Raw genomic sequence first — 21052 nt, 5'->3', positions numbered from 1 at the left:
TGATAGGGTTTTTTTCTTTTAATTGTTATTGACTTAATTGAAAAAGCAGCTCACCCATGGAAATAAACAAATTTCTGAATTTGGATAAAATTTTGAACTTAGCTTTTAGAAGTATTTTCTTTGAAAGACTGGCTGCTTATATTTCTCCTGCAATTTCACTGCTGTATTTAATTTTCTAGTTGCCTCAAGAAGTTGTTTCTGTATTACGGAAATGGTTGTCTGCTCTACTGACGCAACCTATCCGGTTCTGATAATGACTGTATTGATAGTGAATCAGTAAAGATTTTTTTCATAATTTCTTTCTGACCAGTGTCCAGGAGACAGTATATTAGTATCTATGATTGGGAGTAATAGAGAAAGTAGCACATCTGGTTAATCTTTTATGGTCTCTGTGTAAAAAGAGATTGTAAAAATTAAGATCAGCATAATTTAAATACATTGTCTACTAGGATTTGAATAACTTGGTGGAACTTACTTCTAGTAAATATGTTTTATTTTTAATGTTGGTAAGTTTTTCTGGTATCAGGCCTGATCATTTAAATATTAACCTTGCATCTTACTGATTGTTAGGCCTTGCAGAACTATGGGCTATGTGATACACTCTCAGTCTACTTAAAAGGACTGGAGCAGGAGAATGAAGAATACTCTGTGGAATTACAAGAGATTCGTTATCAGGCAGCCTGGAGGAATATGCAATGGGATCAGATCTCTTCTGCCAAGTAATGCAACCTTTTCTAATATCTGTCTGTCATATCATTTTTAGCTTAAATTCAGTTAGAGCATGTTAAATATTTTCATCTCTTTACTTACATGTGAAGGCGTTGTGATGGGAATAAATAAGAGGATCAGTGGCTACTCTTATGAAGACTAGTTTGATGTAGTTTTTCCATTCTAATATGTATGTTTGTTGTCTGTTAAGAGATGAAATAGGAGGACAAGGCTACCATGAATCATTGTATGATGCTCTGCAGTGCTTAAGGGACAGAGAATTACCTACATTTTATGAGAGGCTGAAATGTGCAAGGTAACCAGAAGTTTCATCTTTTACAATTTCCTGCCTATATTGCAAACAATCAGTAAATGTATGTTTTCTAATATGTTTGAGTTTATATTGGTAAGATATGAATATGTGCTCAGCAGCATTTCCTCTTTGTAAAGTGACTGTGCAGCTTATGATGGGTTCTTTAAATAGTTTCTTTAAGGCGTGATTTAGCAGTGATTTAGCAGATTTAGCAGTGTGAAACTTGAGGGATAAATATCTGAAAAATTAGCGATAAGACAATATCACGATAAGGCATAAACCTTAATAGCTGAAAGAGAATTGACAAGGCAATCTGCAAGCCCATGAGGCCTGCAAATATTTTTTTAAACCCTGTTTTAAAAAGAGGGTTGCTACTATAAAGAGCCTATTTGCTCTTTCACATTTAGCATGATGTGAAGTTTAATATGCAGTTCACAAAATACTTTTTAAAAAGTAAATTCAGGACATGTTTTAAGTGACAAGTATGTCTTACAATAAGATTTCATTTTTTGATGCGAAGTCTTGGTGTTTGGTTCCTTTTTCCTTAAACAAAATCTCTGTTCCTCTTAAGTGTGGCTTGGTATGTTAAATAAATTCTGTTTACTGTGGTGGGATTGTAAATTAGCATGACAGAATTTTATGTTCTGTCTGTCTGTCTTTCTTCATAGAATCAAGGAAGTAAAAGAGCTGTCTAAAGGTAGCCTTGAGTCTGTATATTCACTGCTACCTACACTCTGCAGACTACAGACCATTGGAGAGTTGGAATGCATAGGACTTCTCTCTGGGTATTTTACTGTTTTCACTAATGCTTTATTCTAAGTATATTATCACATTTTGCCTATGCAATTAATATGTTTCTTTGTGCCTGATAATGAGGATCTTTATTTCTTCATTATAAACCTAATTAAATTATAGTTACTTAGTAATCATTTTTATTTTGGTGAAATGTTGAATTCAGAATAAGTTGAATAATAATTTTCTTGGTATTTGTTGACTAATTTTTCCTGTAGTTCAGATTAGAATAGTATTCCTAAATATTTTGGTCACTCTGTGTACCTATAGTATTTATTAATTAAATTTTAATTTAATTAATTTAATTTTTTTGTTCCACCTAGTAGCCTGATGGCACTCTTGATACTTGATATACAGTAACATAATTCTGTTGCTATTCAGAAATGACAGTATCCTGGTTTGCACAAAATGAGAACCCAGTGTGGTAATAAGCCATGGCATGGCTCATGTTGGTTGAACTCAGACTGTTTCATGCAGGATGGGTTGTTCATGGGTGACAACCCACCTGGTAATCTATGGCTTTTCAAGGGGCTGTTTCACTCACAGTGGGTCGGTGTATTGTCCAAACCTGGAAGAACTTCCTTGTTGTGGGTAAAGGGAAGGACCAAAAAAGATAATTGACCAGAGCAGCAAAATCCTCTTGCTGCTCTTGACAAGCTTGCCTGGGCCAGTTTCAGCTGCCCCACAAGTGCCCAAGCAGTTTGCCACAGTATGTTTGGTGAAGAGCCAGCCCACTGTGGCATATCACCAGGGCAGGTTATCAGGTTACACAGACCCATCTGCTGTGCTTAGTGAAGTTATGCAAGTAATCCAAGCATTTACATTCTATGCTTCAAGACTGAGAACTAATGAAGCATGTTTTTCTGGATTTGTTTAAAGAAGCATAGCTAGATTTGTTATGCAAATTTAAGGTTTCTTGGAAAAATAGGGTGTGTATACCAAAGTTAGAATCAGTTTTTCACTGTAGCTCTACACTGATTCAAGTGTCTGGAAGGTCTTCCATGTGTTTGTGTGTGTGCATGTACACACATGCGTGTATCCACCATGCCTTTTGAAGGGCATGATGTGCAGAAAATAGATTTAAAAAGTGTGTTCATATGTTAACATAGGGTTATATACAGTGTATGTATATAAATTGGATGCATTTTATTGAATTGAATGAACACACTATTTCAGATACTCTCTTAAAATCATGATTCTCCTTGCCTGGTGCACAGTATAGTTTTTCTGAACATGGCAAGTAAAGGTTTTTAAAATGAATTTTGCTTTTTATTTGGATCTGAAATAGTGTAAGAGTCCTATGGTCCAAGAGAAGACTTTTCTCTAGCTAATATCTTACCACCTTGTAGTCAGACTTTCTTACTTCCTTTATATTCTGTCTGCTTTCAGATCAGTTACTATCAGTGAACTGAACTGTATGTATCTAAAGTGGCAGAGACAGTCTCAGCTTCTCCAGGACAGTGACTTTGGTTTCGTGGAGCCTATCATGGCTCTGCGCACAGTGATTTTGAAGATCCTCTTGGAGAAGGAAAACGAGAACGCCAAAAGGGAATGCATTAAAAACATCCTCATCAAACATCTTGTGGAACTTTCCAGACTGGCTCGAGTGGCAAAAAATACACAAGTAATATGTTCTAAAAGTTGCACAAAACACTTTAGTGGATCTGTCAGTTATTCTTTTTGTTCACCAAAGCACCATAGAATTATAGGCCTGACTATCCCTTTTACCTTAGCATGGTACTATATATATATAAGTCAATTTTTATTGGGTTTTTACAGTGTTTAATATTGCATAGTTTTTTATGTGTTTGATCATAGTAGATTGTCTTGAGAGGGTTTCTGCCTTGAAAGTGAGCCAGGAAATACGATTGATTGATTGGATTTTTACTCTGGATTAATTTACCTACAATAGCTAGTAGCCATGACTTTTTATTTATGAATGCACACTAGAATCCTGTCATAAGTACAGCTTGAAAATATGTGTGGGTGTAGATGTAGGGGGCAGTCATTCCATTTATTTCTTTGTAGCCCCTCCAGATGTGAGTAATGAAAAGTGATGCATGATTTGGAGTGTGTAACCAGTTGTTGGTGCAGTGTCATGTGTAAGAGAATGAGCATTAAGACTTCTGTGACAGCTTATCCTTCTCTTGGTCCCAGCTTCTAACTTCAATATAAGGATAATAATGCTGCATCTAGATCTTTCCTATATACCTGTTGCACAGCTTAAATTGCTACCTCAGAAATAGATAACACCTTGTGCTACAGGTATGGTCCTGCATCTTATATGCCCTACTAGTGCTACTAGTGGCTTTTCACTTCTTTCCATCAATTGGTTTTCCATGCTGAATCTTCAGAGACGCTGAGAGGAGGCAATCTTGCAAAATTTGCATACGTGAGCATGGAATTCTTCCTGAGATGGGATACAACTGACATTGGTTCTCATAAGCGTGAAGAGAAGAATCACATTGCAAGGAGAGGAGGGAAACATGAACACTTTTCATTTGTGTGTTTGTTTTTCAGCTTCCAGAAAGGGCAATGTTTCAAATTAAACAGTTCAGCCCAATGAGGCATGGGGTATCTGAATGGCAGCTAGAGGAAGCTCAGGTGTTCTGGGCTAAGAAGGAAGAAACTTTAGCACTGAGTATTCTAAAGGAGATTATCAAGAAATTGGATGAAGATTCTTTCAAGGTAGTGTGGTACAGTTTGTGCTGTTTTGAATTAGTAGCAGCAAAACACAAGTGCAGTATATCATGCCATGACGTACATGTTAAAGGGTCAAAGCATATGCTGAAAACATTAAATAAAAGTGGAATTAAACATAAAGGGATAACATACATGTTGGGAATCGGGGTCACTTTACATATTGTGGAGTATGTCTGACCTGTATGTAATATTGTTGTTCAAAGGTTGAAAATGACCCAGGGCTGAGATTAATTTACACAGAATGTCTGAGATTATGTGGAAGCTGGTTAGCAGAGACGTGTTTAGAAAATCCTACAATCGTTATGAAGAATTACTTGGAAAAGGTAAAGGATTCTGAATGAATCATGCAAGTTTTGCAAAGATTTGAAAGTGGTATTTCAATCATATAGTTGTAGTCATTTGGAGAGTTGTTCTGTAGTTCTTAAACATTATTTAGGGGGACATAAGATGATTTTGATTCCCACTTCAGAGGTCATAAACAGAGTTTGTATCTCAGAGCTGAGATAGTGCATTCTGATCCCTCCCACAACATTTAGCAGAGAACCATGTTGGCTTCCTCTCCAGGGTCAATAAATCAATCTTGAAGAGCAAAGAGGAGAAGGGAAGGGCTGAGAGGCTACAAGGTATCCTAACAGTGCTGCAGTCTCCTTCCCTTTCCTTCTGGAGCACCTCAGTTTGCTGAAAATGGCCATATAGATAAAATGCAGAGCGGGAGTGCAGAGAGACTCCACTGCTCCTCCCACTTTGCACTGGATGGTTCTTCTTCGTGGTCTCTGTGCACAGTGGCTATGTTTGGGAAGATTCTCCTAGGTGGGGCTCCCGCCCTTCTTCAGTCCAGCTGGAGACCAACATTCTGGCCAGCCTGCCTATGGTTTTACTGGTATAAGAACTGGTGCTGAAGCAGCAACACAGGGCTGGCGGGTGGGTTGTGGGAATGCACAGATGACCACTTGAAGAACGACAGTTACAGGTAAGCAACCTTACTTCTTCTTCATGGTTTCTGTGTATCACATATATGGGTGACTAGCAAGCTTACCGATATAGGAGGTAGGAGGTGTTGTCATTCTAGAATGACAGAGAGAACAGCTCAGCCAAAGGAGTAGTCTTGTCTAGCCTTGACATCCAGTTGGTAGTTGCGTGCAAACTTGGATGGTGTGGATCAGGTGGCTGCCTTGCATAGTTCATGTAGTGGTAGACCTGCATGTAGCACTGTTGATGTCGATACCGCTCTGGTGGAGTGGGCTCTCAGATGGTCTGGCAAGTCAGGGTTCACCAACTGATATGTGAGTTTGATGGTTTCCACTAATCAGTGTGGCAGATGCTGCAAGCTGAGCTGTTCACCTTTGGAGTTGTCCATATATCATACAAACAGTTTCTTGGTCTTCCAGAACAATTCTAAAAATTCTAGGCTTAGCTAGGTGAATCAGGTGAGCACCCATATGTGTGAATGCACAGCCACTCAAAGAATGACAGTTAAAGTTAAGTAACCTTACTTATTTAATGGACAGGCTATAATTACAAAAACCAAAGCTTAAATCATTTTTATTACTTTGTTTCCAGGCAGTAGAGGTTGCTGCATGCCAAAATGATGGCAGCACTAATGAGCTAAAGAGTGGAAAAATGAAGGCTTTTCTGTCTCTGGCTCGTTTTTCGGATACTCAGTACCAAAGAATTGAAAACTATATGAAATCATCTGAGTTTGAAAACAAACAAGCTTTGTTGAAGAAAGCTAAGGAGGAAGTTGGTCTTCTGCGAGAACATAAAGTCCAGACAAATAGGTAAGGGCAAATCATAACAGAGGTAAGACATATTACCCACTGATAGGGAGTAGTTAATGGTGGATCTCACAGCTGGTTATCCAAAATGTAAACTTAGTTATAATTGTTATTCGCTTTCATAAAGAAAAGCATGACCTAGTTCCCAGTCCCCCACAGAGAAGACTTAATAAGAATGTTAGGGTTTTGCATTCTCTTGCCATTAGAGTTGTTTAATTTTATACCATAGTCCCAGAAACTGAAAGCACTGGATCACATACTTGATGTTTCTAAATCTCTATTGCTAAGATATACTGTCAAAGTTCAACGAGAGTTGGAACTCGATGAATGTGCAATTCGAGCTCTCAGAGAAGATCGCAAACGTTTCTTGTGTAAAGCCATTGAGAACTACATCAGCTGTTTACTGAGTGGTGAAGAGTATGACATGTGGATCTTCCGGCTCTGTTCCCTCTGGCTTGAGAACTCTGGAATTTCTGACATCAATGTGATGATTCAGGTTAGTCTCACTGTAGTGTTATTTTTGTATTTCGGATTCTTTCTCTGTAGTGAAATAGAAATTAGGCTGAGCTTTCAGAATTTAGAGAAGCTTCATGCTGGGGACACCAGTCTGCTCAGCTATATCCAGAACATGTAGTCACAGGTCACCTCATCTGTTCCCCCATGTACATGAGTTATCAATGTTACAATTCAACTGTTAGGTTTTGTACAATATTTGCCTAGGCCATGTGTGAATAACCTCTGCTCCACAGGGACTGTCCATCCATGCTTAGGAAGCATGGCACACTGAAAGCCAGTGTGATGTAGTGATTCAAGTATGGGGGACCGAGGCTCAGGAGATCTGGACTCGAGCCCTTGCTTGGCCCTGCAGCCAACTGGGTGACTTTGGGTCAGTCACAGATTCTCAGCCCAACCTACCTCACAAGGCTGTTGTGAGGATAAGAGTGAAAGGAGGAGGAGGAGAATGATGTCAGCTGCTTTGAGCTCGTTATAAGAAAAAGGGGGGATATGTGATATTACATTATGTGGTATTATGGAACCCAATTGCCTTTTTAGTTTTGCTTGCGCATGATGTCATGTTTCATCACTTCTGCCAGGCATTTTGTTTTGCTTCATTAAGCCCAATACCCAATTAGTATAGTCAGTTTTTACATCAACAAGGCTAGTAAGACTTCTACATATACAAGTATTCACCTAATACTTGGGTGAGAAATGAGTAATATAGCACTACTGTAAGAAAACAGCCATTTGTTTCTGACATCCATAATGCTTAGAAAAAGATCTTGTAATTTAATGACTTTTGTTCACATATGCAGTTGTGTTTATCAACTAAATGCTCCCTATTTTCTTATCTTTATTTCATGCTTCTCTGGTTTGACAGAAGGAAGCAAAGAAAATACCATCCTACAAGTTTTTGCCTCTGATGTACCAACTGGCTGCTCGAATGGGAACTAAGTCTATGGAATTCCATCACATTTTGAATAATGTAATTGATCTTCAGAAGCTTCTTTATATAACATGCAAATATGTATTTTTTAGCAGCAACTTCATTTGCATGGATACAGTTTGACTTGCTGTCAAGAATCTTTTAGTGTTGCAGTGTATATAACCTACTGTTTTTGACTTAGCATCTCAGAATCTGTATAATGAACAAGTTAGGTATAAATAAGTAGAGCCTTCTTTAGGATATTGCAGTGTATTCTTGGGGTGTGTATGTCAGACAGACAGACAGACAGAATTGTGGTTGAGGAGTTGCAGTTGGCATCTGAGGGCCCCTTCACCAATGAGACATAGACCTTCTTGGTAGAATGATGACCCATCTTGCTCAGGAAAACTACAGATTACCTTGCTGTTCTTTCCCCAGCATTCTCCCAGTTCTCTCAATTGTTTGTTCAGTCTTTGTCCTCTTATCTGCCCTTGACTTCTGCTTTCATCTCCCTCACAACTTTCTTCTTTCTTTCCATTTTGAGCTTTGGGTCATGCATGTTCCCTTCTACTCTCTCCCCATCTCTTCTGTCCCTTGTCCAGCCCCTTTTCTTCTCCCTTTGTTCTTGGCTTCCTTTTATCTCAGTGTTCTTTGCCTGCCTTTGAGCGACTAAAAGCCAACATGACATACATGTGTACATAGGCCTGAAGCCTACTGGTGAGGAAGTACAAATGATCAAGGATCCCGAGAACGGCATCCACGGTCTTCAACAAGCATTCTGGGGTTGGGATTGCCACTTTGAGGGGTGTGAATCTGAAATGGCATCTCTGTCTGCCTACTGAGTTCCCTCATAGTTGCTGAGACCTTTAGTTTGTGAGTGGGTCTATTTAATATCTATAGCAATCAGCATGCTCAGCCCCAGTTAGCTACTGGAGAAAATGATAGCTGTGGTGGCCTGTTTTGCCTGATCCATGTGCATTTATTCGGAGGTAGGTACAGCTTAATTAAATTGCATTATCTCTTAAGTAAATATGGTAGAAAACTAGTAATCCCATGCAAACATTCATTGAACTTAGTAAAATCTGTTTCTGAGATAATAGACATAAGTTTGGGCTATTTAGGTTTTTCTATAAAGTACTACTGGAAGTAGAGTTTTTCAGTTCCATTTTTGTTGACAGCTTTAAAGCATGAATTGCACTTAAAACACACTGAAGTATTTTCTACAGAGAAGTACTTAGTGTGATGTTTGAGACATTAGTACCAATATTCAACTAAGCCATATTAAATACAACTATTGAACTGTTGATTTGTTTTAATGCTTTAATGTTAATTGTATATTTAATAACTTTTAATATTTTTCTTTTATAGCTGATAGCTAGAATTTCTCTCGATCATCCACATCACACTTTGTTTATAATCCTGGCATTGGCAAATGCCAACAAGGATGAACTCCTGACAAAGCCAGAAAGAAGCAGGCTTACTAAAAACATGCCAAAAGAAACTTCTGCACTTGACATGGTACTTTAATTCGACTACATTTGAAGTGTGTTAACCCATTAAAATGTTGTTTGCTTGCATAGTCAGTGTTCCATGTTGTCAGGGTTGCACTGAAATTGACCTCTAATATTTTGTCTGGTTTCCTAATATCCCCTTAGTTTTCAAAGATCTGATTGATTTCAATCTGCAATAATATGTGGAAGGACCATTGTTGTGCTTTAAGCAATATTTATATTTTTTATTCCTACAGGATCGAATGGAGGCTGCTAGCAATATAATAAACATTATAAAATGCAAAAGAGCTGATATGGTGTCAAATCTTGAAACACTTTGTGATGCTTATATCACTTTAGCAAACATGGATGCAAGTTCCGAGAAATTTCAGAGAGGTAAGAACTTAGGAATGGGGATCATTGAGATGGGAGACTGAAGTTGATAGTCCTTGTCTCTACTTCAGGCTCTGTAATTAATTTTGTGAAATTATTTTGCATCTCAACAGTGTTTTACATAGAATATATTATCTGCGAGTGTTATGTGTTATGAAGCTGCTTGTTATTCAGTTAACTGTGTCAGATGTATCTAGTACATTGAAACAGCATAAACATAGACCTAGTCTGCATGTTGCAACAACCTCTAGAGCATAGGTTGAGTATGAGTTGCTGCCGAATTGTGTCATTACCTTTGAACCAGGACTATAATATTTAACTATGAGTTGTTAACTACAGCTCAAAAACAAACTGTAGGTTCTCTTCCTAGCTTGTTTGTGGTTAAAAACCAATAGTTCACAGGTATAGTTCACAGGTAACCATAGTATAGAGTTCACAGGTAATGACAACCCACAATTCAACAGTAATTCCTGATTCATTGACAACCTGTACTCTACCCATGCTTTAGGTTGTTACATGTGAACAACACCATAAAGCTTTGTTAGAGCAGTCTGGTCAATAGCTGTAGTTCTTTAGAATTATTCTAGTAATATCAGAGACATAAAAATCTTCTTCATAGAGCATTGCCCAGAGTTTTGCTCTTCTAATAAGATTGGGGCTAGTAGTCTTGAAATATATTAAAAGATATATGATGATGATGTCATTATTTCCAGAGCTCTTTTTGAGGTTCACGCTAGCTGATAGCATACAATAAAATACAGTGCAAAGTATAAAATAACAATAAAAGTACAATACTAGGACTTTGTTTCCCGTGTAATCCCAGAATCCACGAAATCCTCAGAGGACACCCATATAATGGTTTAGTGTTAATGATGAGAGCCAGTGTGGTGTAGTTGTCAGTAGTGCTGAACTTGGTCCCTGGAGATCTGAATTCTAGTCCCTACCTGGCCATGAAGTCTACTTGGGTGTCTTTGGGTAGGTCACTGCTTCTCAGCCTAACCTACCTCACAGAGTTGTTGCTGTGAGGATAAAATGGAGAGGAGGTGAACCTTGTAAGCCACTTTGAGTTCCTTGCAAGACAAAGATAGGCAGGGTATAAATGCAAAGTAATAATAATAGCAACAGACATTGAGGAATTTGAGGTAATGCATGTATTACTTATACAGGAGGTATAAACATCCCTTCTACTCAGCCTATTACTAAGCTGAAGGACCTAGAAGATGTTGTTGTACCAACCATGGAAATTAAGGTAAATAAACCTGGCTTCTGATAGTGGTAAAAATCTTCATGTGGTCATGTTACTGGGCATTAATGTGGGTGGAACAGAGCACCAAAGGAATTGCTCAGTAGGCTGCACAATCCAGGTTGGTAACAGAATAATTGCTGTCATCACAAGTAATGTAATAGAGCAATATCTAAATTTATTTATAATTTTAGGTGGATCCTAGTGGGAAGTATGAAAATTTGGTTACAGTAAGGTCATTCAAGCCTGAATTTCGCTTAGCAGGAGGTGTTAATCTACCAAAAATAATAGATTGTATTGGATCAGATGGGAGAGAAAGAAGGCAACTTGTCAAGGTGAGTATTCTGTGTAGCAAGTGCTAGAGAGAAGTCCTTTTTTATTTTCACAGATAAAGTTGTTGCCTGAATGGACAATACTGCATTTTTATCTCTTACACGGTTTGTCAGACTCCATTTCAGTATCATTGTCAGATATAGAGAACAGGATAGCATGATGTCTGAACACTGTCCTAGGTGTTCTTCAAATGCAGAGACACTCATGCAAAGAGTTTTAGTGTGGGGTAAAATAGTGAAAAATTAGTAGGTGGCTGATACCGTGGTGAAAGAAAGGTTTTTATTTTTGCTTTTGTATATTGTGAATAGATCTATTCAGAAAACAGTTTCCAAGCTTCTGAACAATTTCTAAAATGAAGAGTAAAATGACAGTAGTGTAATTCATTCACACCACGTATAATGTGGTTGCTTTGCTTTGAACACATTGTTATAAGGAGACTTTTCTTGCCGCTTCAGGTTCCCATCTTTGGCATGTTTATATGATGGTTAAGTGCCATCTGCATCTGAGTGTATGTGCATAACTGTATGAATTACTTGCTTATTAGTGTTCAACTGGTATACCTGAAAAGTTGCTATGCCATTGCTGTTTTTGTATATCTTAAAGGGCCGTGATGACCTGAGGCAGGATGCTGTTATGCAGCAGGTCTTCCAGATGTGCAATATGCTGCTCCAGGAAAATACTGAAACCAGAAAAAGAAAATTGATTATCCGCAGATATAAGGCAAGTTTTCATCTGAATAGCCTGCTGCAAACTAAATGTGGATTTTCTGAATATATAATAAGAGAAAACATTAGCCCAGCTAGTGTCTGCTGAAAAGTACTACTGATTCTTTTTCAGCATCTGTTATTAGAGATCTTTTTAGCTGGAGATAGCAGGAATTGAATCCAGCACCTTCTGCATTCAAAGCATGTGCTCTGCCATGGAGCCCCAATTCCTGTCCTGCATATGGAGTTCATTATATCAAGTCAGGACATGGGTCCATTAAGCTTAGTGTTGTCTACTCTGATAGGCATTGGCTCTCCAAGGTCTAAGTCTTTCCCAGCATTTGCTATCCGAGATCCCACTGAGGAGTTAGGTAGGGAACTTCTACACACAAAGAAAGTGCTCAGTTACTAAGTCGATAATCTGTCTGCAAACCGCTGCTTGAGAACTGGGAGCCAATGTCATAAACATGTTCTCTCTCCCCTTCCTCACTTCTCATGAGAGATTTTTCTTCTCTGTTCCTTTCTGGTGGTAACCTGGTCTCAAGTAAATATCTGGCCAAAGTATGCAATGCATAATTACAAAAAAAAGCAGGGTTTGAATTAACCATGGTTAGTTATTCCAATTAACATGTGTCTGTTTTTTTTTCCTTAGGTGGTTCCTCTCTCTCAGAGAAGTGGTGTCTTAGAGTGGTGTACAGGAACAATTCCGCTTGGTGAATTTCTTGTCAGTCCTGACAGCAGTGCTCACAAACGATATAGGCCAAAGGACTATAGCAACATATTCTGCCAAAGGAAAATGATGGTAAGTCCAGGGGGGAAAAATAAATTCTTCTTTGTTTCTTTATCATCCATGTGTGTAGGATCGTGCAGTTCTTGATTCATAGAAATTGGGTTGCTGACATGAGCAGTGTTAAATTATGGATAAGAACCAATTAATAGTTCCTGAATGAATTGAGTGCATATGACTTTCATTATTGTGCTACCAGTAATGCAAAACAAGGTATGGAAGTGATTACTTTGTACAGGAGAGGCATCCACCAGTGGGTCAACTTGTCCTGCCATCCAGGAAAAGCAGGGCCCATGAGAGCCATGCTTTGTGCAGACAGACTGTCCTTGCACAACTCCTTGCCCTTGCTATCGCCTCTTAGAAGCAGCGCATTTTCCTGTAATCTGCTTCCATTGTTTTTATCAAAGCCTCTCTGATAAAAAGGAATGCTTACATTTTTCTCCTTTGTTTATTACAAAGATAAGAAGTCAGGTCTTTCTTCTGGACTCTTTGCTCATAATGCTTTTCTTTTTGTCTTTTTCCTTCCTTTGCTTTGTTCCATGGCCCTAATGGAGAAATTTTCAGATGGCCATGGTGCTAACTGGGCGAATTTGGACCAGTCATAGTCTCCATCTTAATCTACCACAGAGTTGTTGTTGTTGTTGTTGTGGGATAAGATTGAGAGCAAGAGGAAGATAAATTTTTAAAAGTGACACATTTAGCTAAACAGCACGTTCTTGTTGTGAGGAACAAAGAGCAGAGAAAGTGGTCCTAGGAACTCCTGAAAGTTCCTCATTATGTTCTCTGCAATTGGTGTACTCATTGTGCTGCCTGTTGCCACAGGGGTTTCACCTGAGATAGCGCTTGGCATCAGGGCAGAAAGGTTCCTCTCCTGGACTGATCCAGGTCAGCTGCCATCCATTGCAGGGCATGAGAGAGAGTAGGTATCCATCCTCTGGAATCAGGAACAAGAGGTGTGTGTGTGCAGGGCAAATGAACTATTAGGGAACCTTTGTCTGGTTCTGCTCCTTTTCATGCCAGAATGTCATCTTAGTAGCGACCTTCGGGGTGCTCATGCTGGCAGCCAAGTGGTGTCACAGGGAGTGCCAGCTCAGCTCCTCTTTCTGGAGAGAGGCACAGATCTGCCTTCCCTAATCTCAAGCTTTTAACCTACTAAGAACATGCACAGCCATTTTTCCTCTACTGAGGCTGCCAACACAATGCTTCCTAATTGGATTATGGAGAATCAGTTTATCCAAAATATCTATCAGGCTGTAATTAGCAACTTGAAAGATATAACTGCTACAACAGAATAAGTAGTGACATTACCAAAAAAGGGGAAGTTAGGAATTATTTTTCTCAGACTCTCCATTCCTTCTCCTATATCCAGTGACAAAGCCAAAGCAAGTGTCTAGAAGGAGTCTAAAACAAAACTGTGGTAAAAATCCAAGGCTGTACAGCACAACTCATGGCATCTATTCCTAACTTCTTTGTCAGCAGCTCAAGATATCCCTGATCCTCGCCTGTAGTCCTGGCAGGGGTCCCTCTAAGAAAACCTCTTCAGGTTCGAATGAGGTGGATACCAATTCAGTTCAATCCTTCCTGGTTCTGGTTCTGTGTCCAAAGAGCACATCCACACCCACACATACCACCCACTCTTTCACCAATTTCAGCACGGAGGATTTCATTAAGTACATGAAGACAATGATCTAGGCTTCCAGTTGGCTCCACAACTAATCTCTCGCCAGGCCTGTTTTTCCAGAGACCCCTTGTGTGGCTGCTGCATTCCCAGAGCAGCCCAAGATGTTAATAAATTAGTGCCCTTCCCTTCAGTCTTTGATGTGGTGATGAAAGCAGAATGGGTTTCTTCAAAATAGAAAGGTGTCTGATATTACCCAAAAATTCTTTTCTTCAGCGCACTATAGAGGCATTAAAAAAGCCACTAATGTACAATCCTTTGGCAGCCCTTCTGTCAGGGACTATCATACTGAAAATTGAGGACATCCCCCTTTAAATGTTCAGGTGAGAGATGCTCAATTTGACCCTCTGGAAAGTACCTGAGGAATTAACCATCCTAGTCTTATCTTCCTTGCTGTGTTTTTGCTAGAACTTCTCTCCTTTATGTAGAAAACTTTCTTCAGACTAATTGTCTGGATTGCTCTATCATGTATATGACTTTCCTTAAGTTAATCAAGGTATATTCCTTTGTAGTGGATAATAGAAATGACTCTGCTTTTTCCCTGCAATATGCATTGTAGACACTAATGTCGACAGATGGCCAGTATAGCTAAAGTACTGGATTGGTACATCTCTTCTTAGTATATATCCTGATGCAAGAGATGCATCTCTGAGGCAATAAACATTTTGCTTCCTTTAGCCCCATTTTCCTAGGGAACAGGGATTCAGCTCCATCTTAGCCAGATAGCTGCAAGCCCACGTTGCTGCAGAATTTGAGGCTCCTCGTAGTGCAGGTTACCTCCCACTCCATAAGAGCAGTGGCCACATCTGCAGGATTGCCACCAGGAGCAAATGTCAGAAATCTGCAGAGGAATCCGTTTTAGGTATTTAGTGTAGAGCAGCCCCGTTTGGCCAAACAGGGCCTGTCTGGTTAATCCAAGGAGGATGCTGAGGTAGGTACTGTACAGGGTGGGTGCCTCCTGGTAAAATCCAGTAGGTATCCACCTTGTACTATGCCTGCCCCTACTGTCTCTACTGGTTCTCAGCTTTTGAAAACCTGCCACTGATGCTGGAAGTGAGAAAACCTTAAAAACTGAATGGGATTCCCACTGACAGAAGGAAGGTTTGACATTTCAAGCCTCATAACACCCCACCCCCCACCCCGGTGGGAATCACTCCATATTTGTTGCTCCCAAAGATGTGGTTTGGGGTGGGTTATAAAGCTCGGAGTGGTTTATAAGCCCTGAAAGAAGCCATATCTTATACCATCCTGTGGGAGGAGTGCCAGGTTCAGGCAATGTATTAAATAATTTAAGCCTACTGGCTTGCCATATTGCGTGAACCTGGTCATAATCTTAGAATTAAAGAATTCTGAGCCCAGGTCTTCATTTTCATTACCAGAACAGACTAGAGCTCATAGTCACACAAAATGTGGGGAAACCAGTTTCTCTAAATGTTTTTTCTATATCACTTAAAGGAAGCACAAAAAAAAGATTTTGAAGAAAAATATGCTGTCTTCATGGACATCTGCCAGAATTTCCAACCTGTATTTCGTTACTTCTTTATGGAAAAATTTCTTGATCCGGCAGTGTGGTTTGAGAAACGTTTGGCATATACTCGCAGTGTTGCCACTTCATCAATAGGTAGTATAAATATGGCTAACTTATGCCAACCATTATTTTTTATCTCTTATACAATTGCAGATCCAGAGCTGTGGTAAAATTGTACCTACTATGCCAGTTTGGATTGTTGTAGATTCCAGCAGCTGTTTGAAATATTTGTTTTAGGAAATGTTACCTACTTCATAGTAAATCTATTCCTCAGCAATTATGGGGTTGGTTATTCATCTTTTTTTCATCTCCCTTTTAATTTTTAGAAATAATGGCATTTAACTTAAGTTATTAAGATTAATGCATTCTTCTTGAAATAAATTCAAACTTGAAAGCACTAGAGGCCTGAGCTCACTGGGTTCCAGTCTATCTCCAGCAAATTCTTAGAACAGGTATACCTCTTAAAGGTATTTTGTATGTCAGAAAATCTATTTTTTATTCAAGAAAATTGAAGAACATTTTTTTCTGTTTTGGTAAAACAAAAAACAAAGCCATATATTCCTGTGTGTATACCCCACCCCCTAAAAGTGGTCTGCTGGAGTGAATTTTTCAAGTATATAATTCTGCTCCAAGATGGCTTCACCTTGACACAGGAGTTAACATCCATGTTTTTCAGCCCAGTGTTCCAACCTATCAGGTCACGTTGAATTTTGTTTCAGTCTTCCAAAACACTATCCCACCCAATTTTGTGTCATCTGCAAATCAGATAATAACTTGAATGAGGAATTACAGGACACTCTTTTCAAATTACCAGATGACACTTCCATTGCCTATTCTGTGATTCTATGAAATAAAAGAGAAAAAAATAATGAAACTTAACTTTGCTTTGTTTAAGTATGTGTTATCTTGAGTATTACAAAATAGGTTGTAAGTTTAATTTATTTGTTTTTAAAGATAAATGAATGACCAACAAAAAGGAAGTGGTAGACAATTCTATTTTTGTTCAATAAAAATGGAATATTTTCTCATCAATTTAAGCAGAATGAATCCAAATGTAGTGCAGCTTATTTTATTCTCTATCCTTTTTCTCACTGGTGTTCTAAAAGTCATGATCAACAGAGGCAAATTATCAAATGCTCTTACAGTTGTACCAAATACAGATTTTTTTTATTAGGCTCACAGAATTTGATGTTAATTGTTACGTTCTGTCCGGAGAGATTCAGCTTTTTGGCATTACACAAATGTAACAAATACTTTTTAAAGGTGTATTTTATACCTGGATACCAGGTGCATTTATACCCAAATACCAGTTGACCAGTAAGGCATTTAGCAGAGTTATGTGTAAGGCTTAATAGTAAGATCCACTGCTGCCCAAACCTTTACCACAGGTCTGCTTAAATTGTTTGTTTTTTGCCATATGATATGACACTACTATCTGGCATTCTGTATAGGTGAAAGAGGCCGTCAAATGTGTATTCTGTGTCATCACTCAAGCTAGGATTCAAACAGCTGCCTGTATATTTACCCTGAGCATTTCAGTCCCTCTCTTCCTATCACAACTCTGAAGTGATACTTGATGTGACATGACGGTTTGTGGAGGGAAAGAAATATGTACACAAAACATGTAAACAGTCCAGAGAGTTTTGGCTATTGGGCAGAATAGAAATTAGGATGACAGCAACCCAAATGTGGTTGAGTTTTATGAATGATCTTATGCACTTTTATAAAGAAGCAAATATAAGGTGCAGTTTTAATGAATGTAAGTTGCAAATATTTCTGCCTGTATTTTGAACCTTTATCTTTCAGTTGGGTACATACTTGGTCTTGGAGACAGACATGTACAGAATATTCTGTTAGATGAACAGAGTGCAGAACTTGTGCACATTGACCTAGGTATGTATATAACCAGGGGGTCAATTGTTCAGATTTTACTTACTTTATGTATATTGAATTGTAAAATAAGTGCTTTTGGCTCTTCATTAGGTGTTGCTTTTGAGCAGGGCAAAATCCTTCCTACTCCAGAGACTGTTCCTTTTAGGCTAACAAGAGACATAACAGATGGGATGGGCATCACCGGTGTAGAGGGAGTCTTCCGAAGGTAAATTTTCAAGTATTTAAACTGCCTCTCCTTTTCTGTGTTAAATGTATAAGAATTTCAGCTGTCCATGTTTTTGAGAGATTGCTCAGTATGTAGAAAATGAGAATCATGTTTACTACTATATGGTTTAGTAAGCACTTATTTCAAACTGTTATTCCTAGAAATAAAAATGAACAATTGACATCAATAGTGGAAAAAGTTTAACAATTGATATTTGTTTGAATATTTCTTCTAGATGTTGTGAAAAAACTATGGCAGTTATGAGAAATTCCCAAGAAGCTTTGCTAACTATTGTAGAGGTAAGTGTTTCTTCATGGCCCCAGTTTAAAAATTCCTTCTATTAAAACCCCTCCTATGAACTCAAAATGTTGCATTAAATACCTTCTATTTCAAAATATTGCATGAAATAGGGTAGGCTCATAGAAGTTTAAAACTCTAAACAGGCTAGGACCTTATCCTATCAAGGCCTTCCTACACCCATATGTGAACACATCAGAGCACTGTGTCAACATCAAAGCTCCGTTGTCTGGCCCCTCACAGCCATTCAATTGATGGGTACAAAATGATACATCCTTTGCTGTAATCATGTATTTCATTCCATGGAAGGTCTCCCCAAACCGTTTTTTCCCAATTTTAGACAGGCTTTGAAAACTAGGGTTTTCTATGGTTCTCAGCTGATTTTACATTGGATTCTTGGGATTTATATGCTAGGTTACATTCTATTTTTGAACTGATTTTAATTGGTATTCTCGTGGCTTAGCATCTTTGGAAACCATAATCTTAAAAAGTGGAGTTAAAAATAGAATTTAAAAGATAAAAAGCAAGCTTAGAAACATTTTAGAAGACCAATCCTCGCACAGTTGTGACATCCTCTTTTTAACCAGTTCCCATTAGCATTCTAGCCACCACTCTGAAGCACCTGGTCTCCAGACAGTGTTCAAAGGTATTCAAAAACCAGATTGTAGGAATCTAATCTAGAGGTTACCCATGTATCAGGTGTCCAAGAATGGCTTAAAGACAACTACACAAGAAACCTGATATTTAAAAAGCTGATATATCTGTTATTAGCTTTTGTCTGGAATGCTAGTAAGTGCTTAATTGCTAAGACAGAGAAAAATTGCTATGACAGAGAAAAATTTTTAAAAACATTTAAAATTTAGATGTTGACCAACTCTTGAGTTTTGTCTCTATCCAGATCACCATTTTAAAGATTATCCTCAAAAAGAGATCCCTCAGTTGCCTGTTTCATAGGCATTGAACTTGCTTCATTTAGAAATACGTTTTGTGGCTTGTCTTATATCCAGGTACTTTTATATGACCCTCTTTTTGACTGGACCATGAACCCTTTAAAAGCTTTGTATCTGCAGCAAAGGCCAGAAGATGAGACTGATGTCAGCTCCAACCTCAATGCTGCTGATCAGGAATGTAAAAAAAACCCACAGTAAGCAATCTTTGACTATTTTGTATTACTATGATTAAAATGAACCCCTACAGGCTTTCCTAAACTCGTATTTTCTTATTACCAGTGGTGATAACCAGACATTTAACAAAGTGGCAGAGCGTGTCCTGATGAGACTTCAGGAGAAACTTAAAGGTGTGGAAGAGGGAACAGTGCTCAGCGTGGGAGGTCAGGTGAACCTGCTCATACAACAGGCCATGGACCCAAAGAATCTCAGCCGCCTCTTTCCAGGCTGGAAAGCATGGGTGTGACAATGTGTTGTTGGTCTTAATGAGTATGAAGTGAGAAGGTTTAATTTTGGAAATAAACTGTCATAGTTTCTGGTGAAAATACAAGCTTTGGCTTGAAAATAGATGAACATAGGAAACTGTGTTTGAATATTTTGAAACATGCTGTAACTCTTTCCTCCTTCCTCGTAGTTAGTCAGAGGTAAAACTGCGGGGTTGTGGACATATGCTTAGATTGGTCTTGAACTCAAAAAAGGAAGAGAAGTACTAATTTCAGAAAGCTAATGTTGTAAGGCATTTTAACAAAAGGAAAAGGCCGTGCCTTTCAATAAAACTCATTATTTTTAGCCGGAATGTTGCTGCAGTAAGGCACTGCTGCCTTATTTTTGCTGTATGAAAAATTATCAGATTTGAGTTGAAAACTGTTATTAGATTTTGCACAGTGGACATCTTGTCCTTTTGCTGTACACTGTACTTCACCAAGATGCTAGTGTCAGGGTGGAATATTGAGACCACAAATGTGTAGTAGTGTTGAGTTGAAACATCAATGAATGCATGAACCTAGCTTTAGAAGTACCTTTGAACTCTATTTATGGTACTGAGAAGCTGTATTTAACACTTTGTTTTAAACTCAGGGACAAGAAACATAAATATTACTTTCATAAAAGTATGAAACTGACATACAGTAAGAATATGGCTCAAAAGAAGGCTGCATTTCAATACCGGGAAAGGAAAATGTGAGAATATAGAATTATATGGACACTAGAAGCTTCCTTATTCTGCTGACTAGTTTACTTTCACCAGCATCATTTATGTCTGTAATTACTTAACTTTGGTATATTCTGTCCCTTATATATTAATGTTGATACTCCTCTTTACCTACTAAGAATCCAAATTAAAGTTTTAGTATAAGCTAGCAAGATTTTACCAATCATGTATTAGCAAAAAGGTGGCTTTATCCTACATTTCATTTTTTTAAAGTTCAATTTAATTTCTAGTGGCTTATTTTAAAGATTTATATTAGTCTCTCTCTCCTGCCCCATGCTGATTATGCATTTTGAAGTCTGCAGCATAATGAAGGGAAAATTAGAAATTAAAATGAACTTACTAATTAAGCTAAAATATGTTAAAAATACAGCTTTGCTTTTATATTGCAATACTTTCTGGAATATGTATGTACGTATATATTGTTCACATGAAAAAGATAAATGAGTTTATGAACTTGTACTGAATTCTGTGTTGAGTGTTGCTCGGCTATAAATTCTAATGTAATAATAAGCTTATCACCCTTTTTCTCCCTTGAAGCAAATATTTTCTTTATTCAAGGCACAATTTTCTTCCATACAAGTCTCAAAGATGCAGAACAATGTGTGATACGTATACATACACATGCACAAA

The 21052-nt window shown here is 38.2% G+C and overlaps 1 protein-coding gene across 4 annotated transcripts in view; it reads left to right on the top strand.

Moving 5' to 3' along the window:
* The window catches only part of ATM (ATM serine/threonine kinase), a 76174-nt gene extending 55227 nt beyond the window's left edge, over positions 1 to 20947 (top strand). For all 4 annotated transcript variants that reach the window (XM_044441427.1, XM_044441428.1, XM_044441426.1 and 1 more), the window contains 21 exons: positions 571 to 719; positions 920 to 1024; positions 1690 to 1806; positions 3203 to 3437; positions 4334 to 4501; positions 4720 to 4839; positions 6077 to 6294; positions 6580 to 6787; positions 7670 to 7774; positions 9083 to 9232; positions 9462 to 9600; positions 10764 to 10846; positions 11035 to 11175; positions 11777 to 11893; positions 12530 to 12679; positions 15798 to 15963; positions 17677 to 17763; positions 17854 to 17968; positions 18204 to 18267; positions 19273 to 19409; positions 19495 to 20947. In XM_044441427.1, the coding sequence (XP_044297362.1) occupies positions 571 to 719; positions 920 to 1024; positions 1690 to 1806; positions 3203 to 3437; positions 4334 to 4501; positions 4720 to 4839; positions 6077 to 6294; positions 6580 to 6787; positions 7670 to 7774; positions 9083 to 9232; positions 9462 to 9600; positions 10764 to 10846; positions 11035 to 11175; positions 11777 to 11893; positions 12530 to 12679; positions 15798 to 15963; positions 17677 to 17763; positions 17854 to 17968; positions 18204 to 18267; positions 19273 to 19409; positions 19495 to 19678 (2958 nt within the window). In that variant the 3' untranslated portion in view covers positions 19679 to 20947. The remainder of the gene's footprint in view (positions 1 to 570; positions 720 to 919; positions 1025 to 1689; positions 1807 to 3202; positions 3438 to 4333; positions 4502 to 4719; positions 4840 to 6076; positions 6295 to 6579; positions 6788 to 7669; positions 7775 to 9082; positions 9233 to 9461; positions 9601 to 10763; positions 10847 to 11034; positions 11176 to 11776; positions 11894 to 12529; positions 12680 to 15797; positions 15964 to 17676; positions 17764 to 17853; positions 17969 to 18203; positions 18268 to 19272; positions 19410 to 19494) is intronic.
* Positions 20948 to 21052: the final 105 nt, after the last annotated feature.

The sequence above is a fragment of the Varanus komodoensis genome, unplaced genomic scaffold (assembly GCF_004798865.1).
Source record: "Varanus komodoensis strain SLA01 unplaced genomic scaffold, ASM479886v1 scaffold4, whole genome shotgun sequence".
NCBI classification, from domain to species: domain Eukaryota; kingdom Metazoa; phylum Chordata; class Lepidosauria; order Squamata; family Varanidae; genus Varanus; species Varanus komodoensis.
The sequence above is the reverse complement of the archived record's forward strand: the minus strand, read 5'-3'. Positions and strand labels throughout refer to the sequence as shown.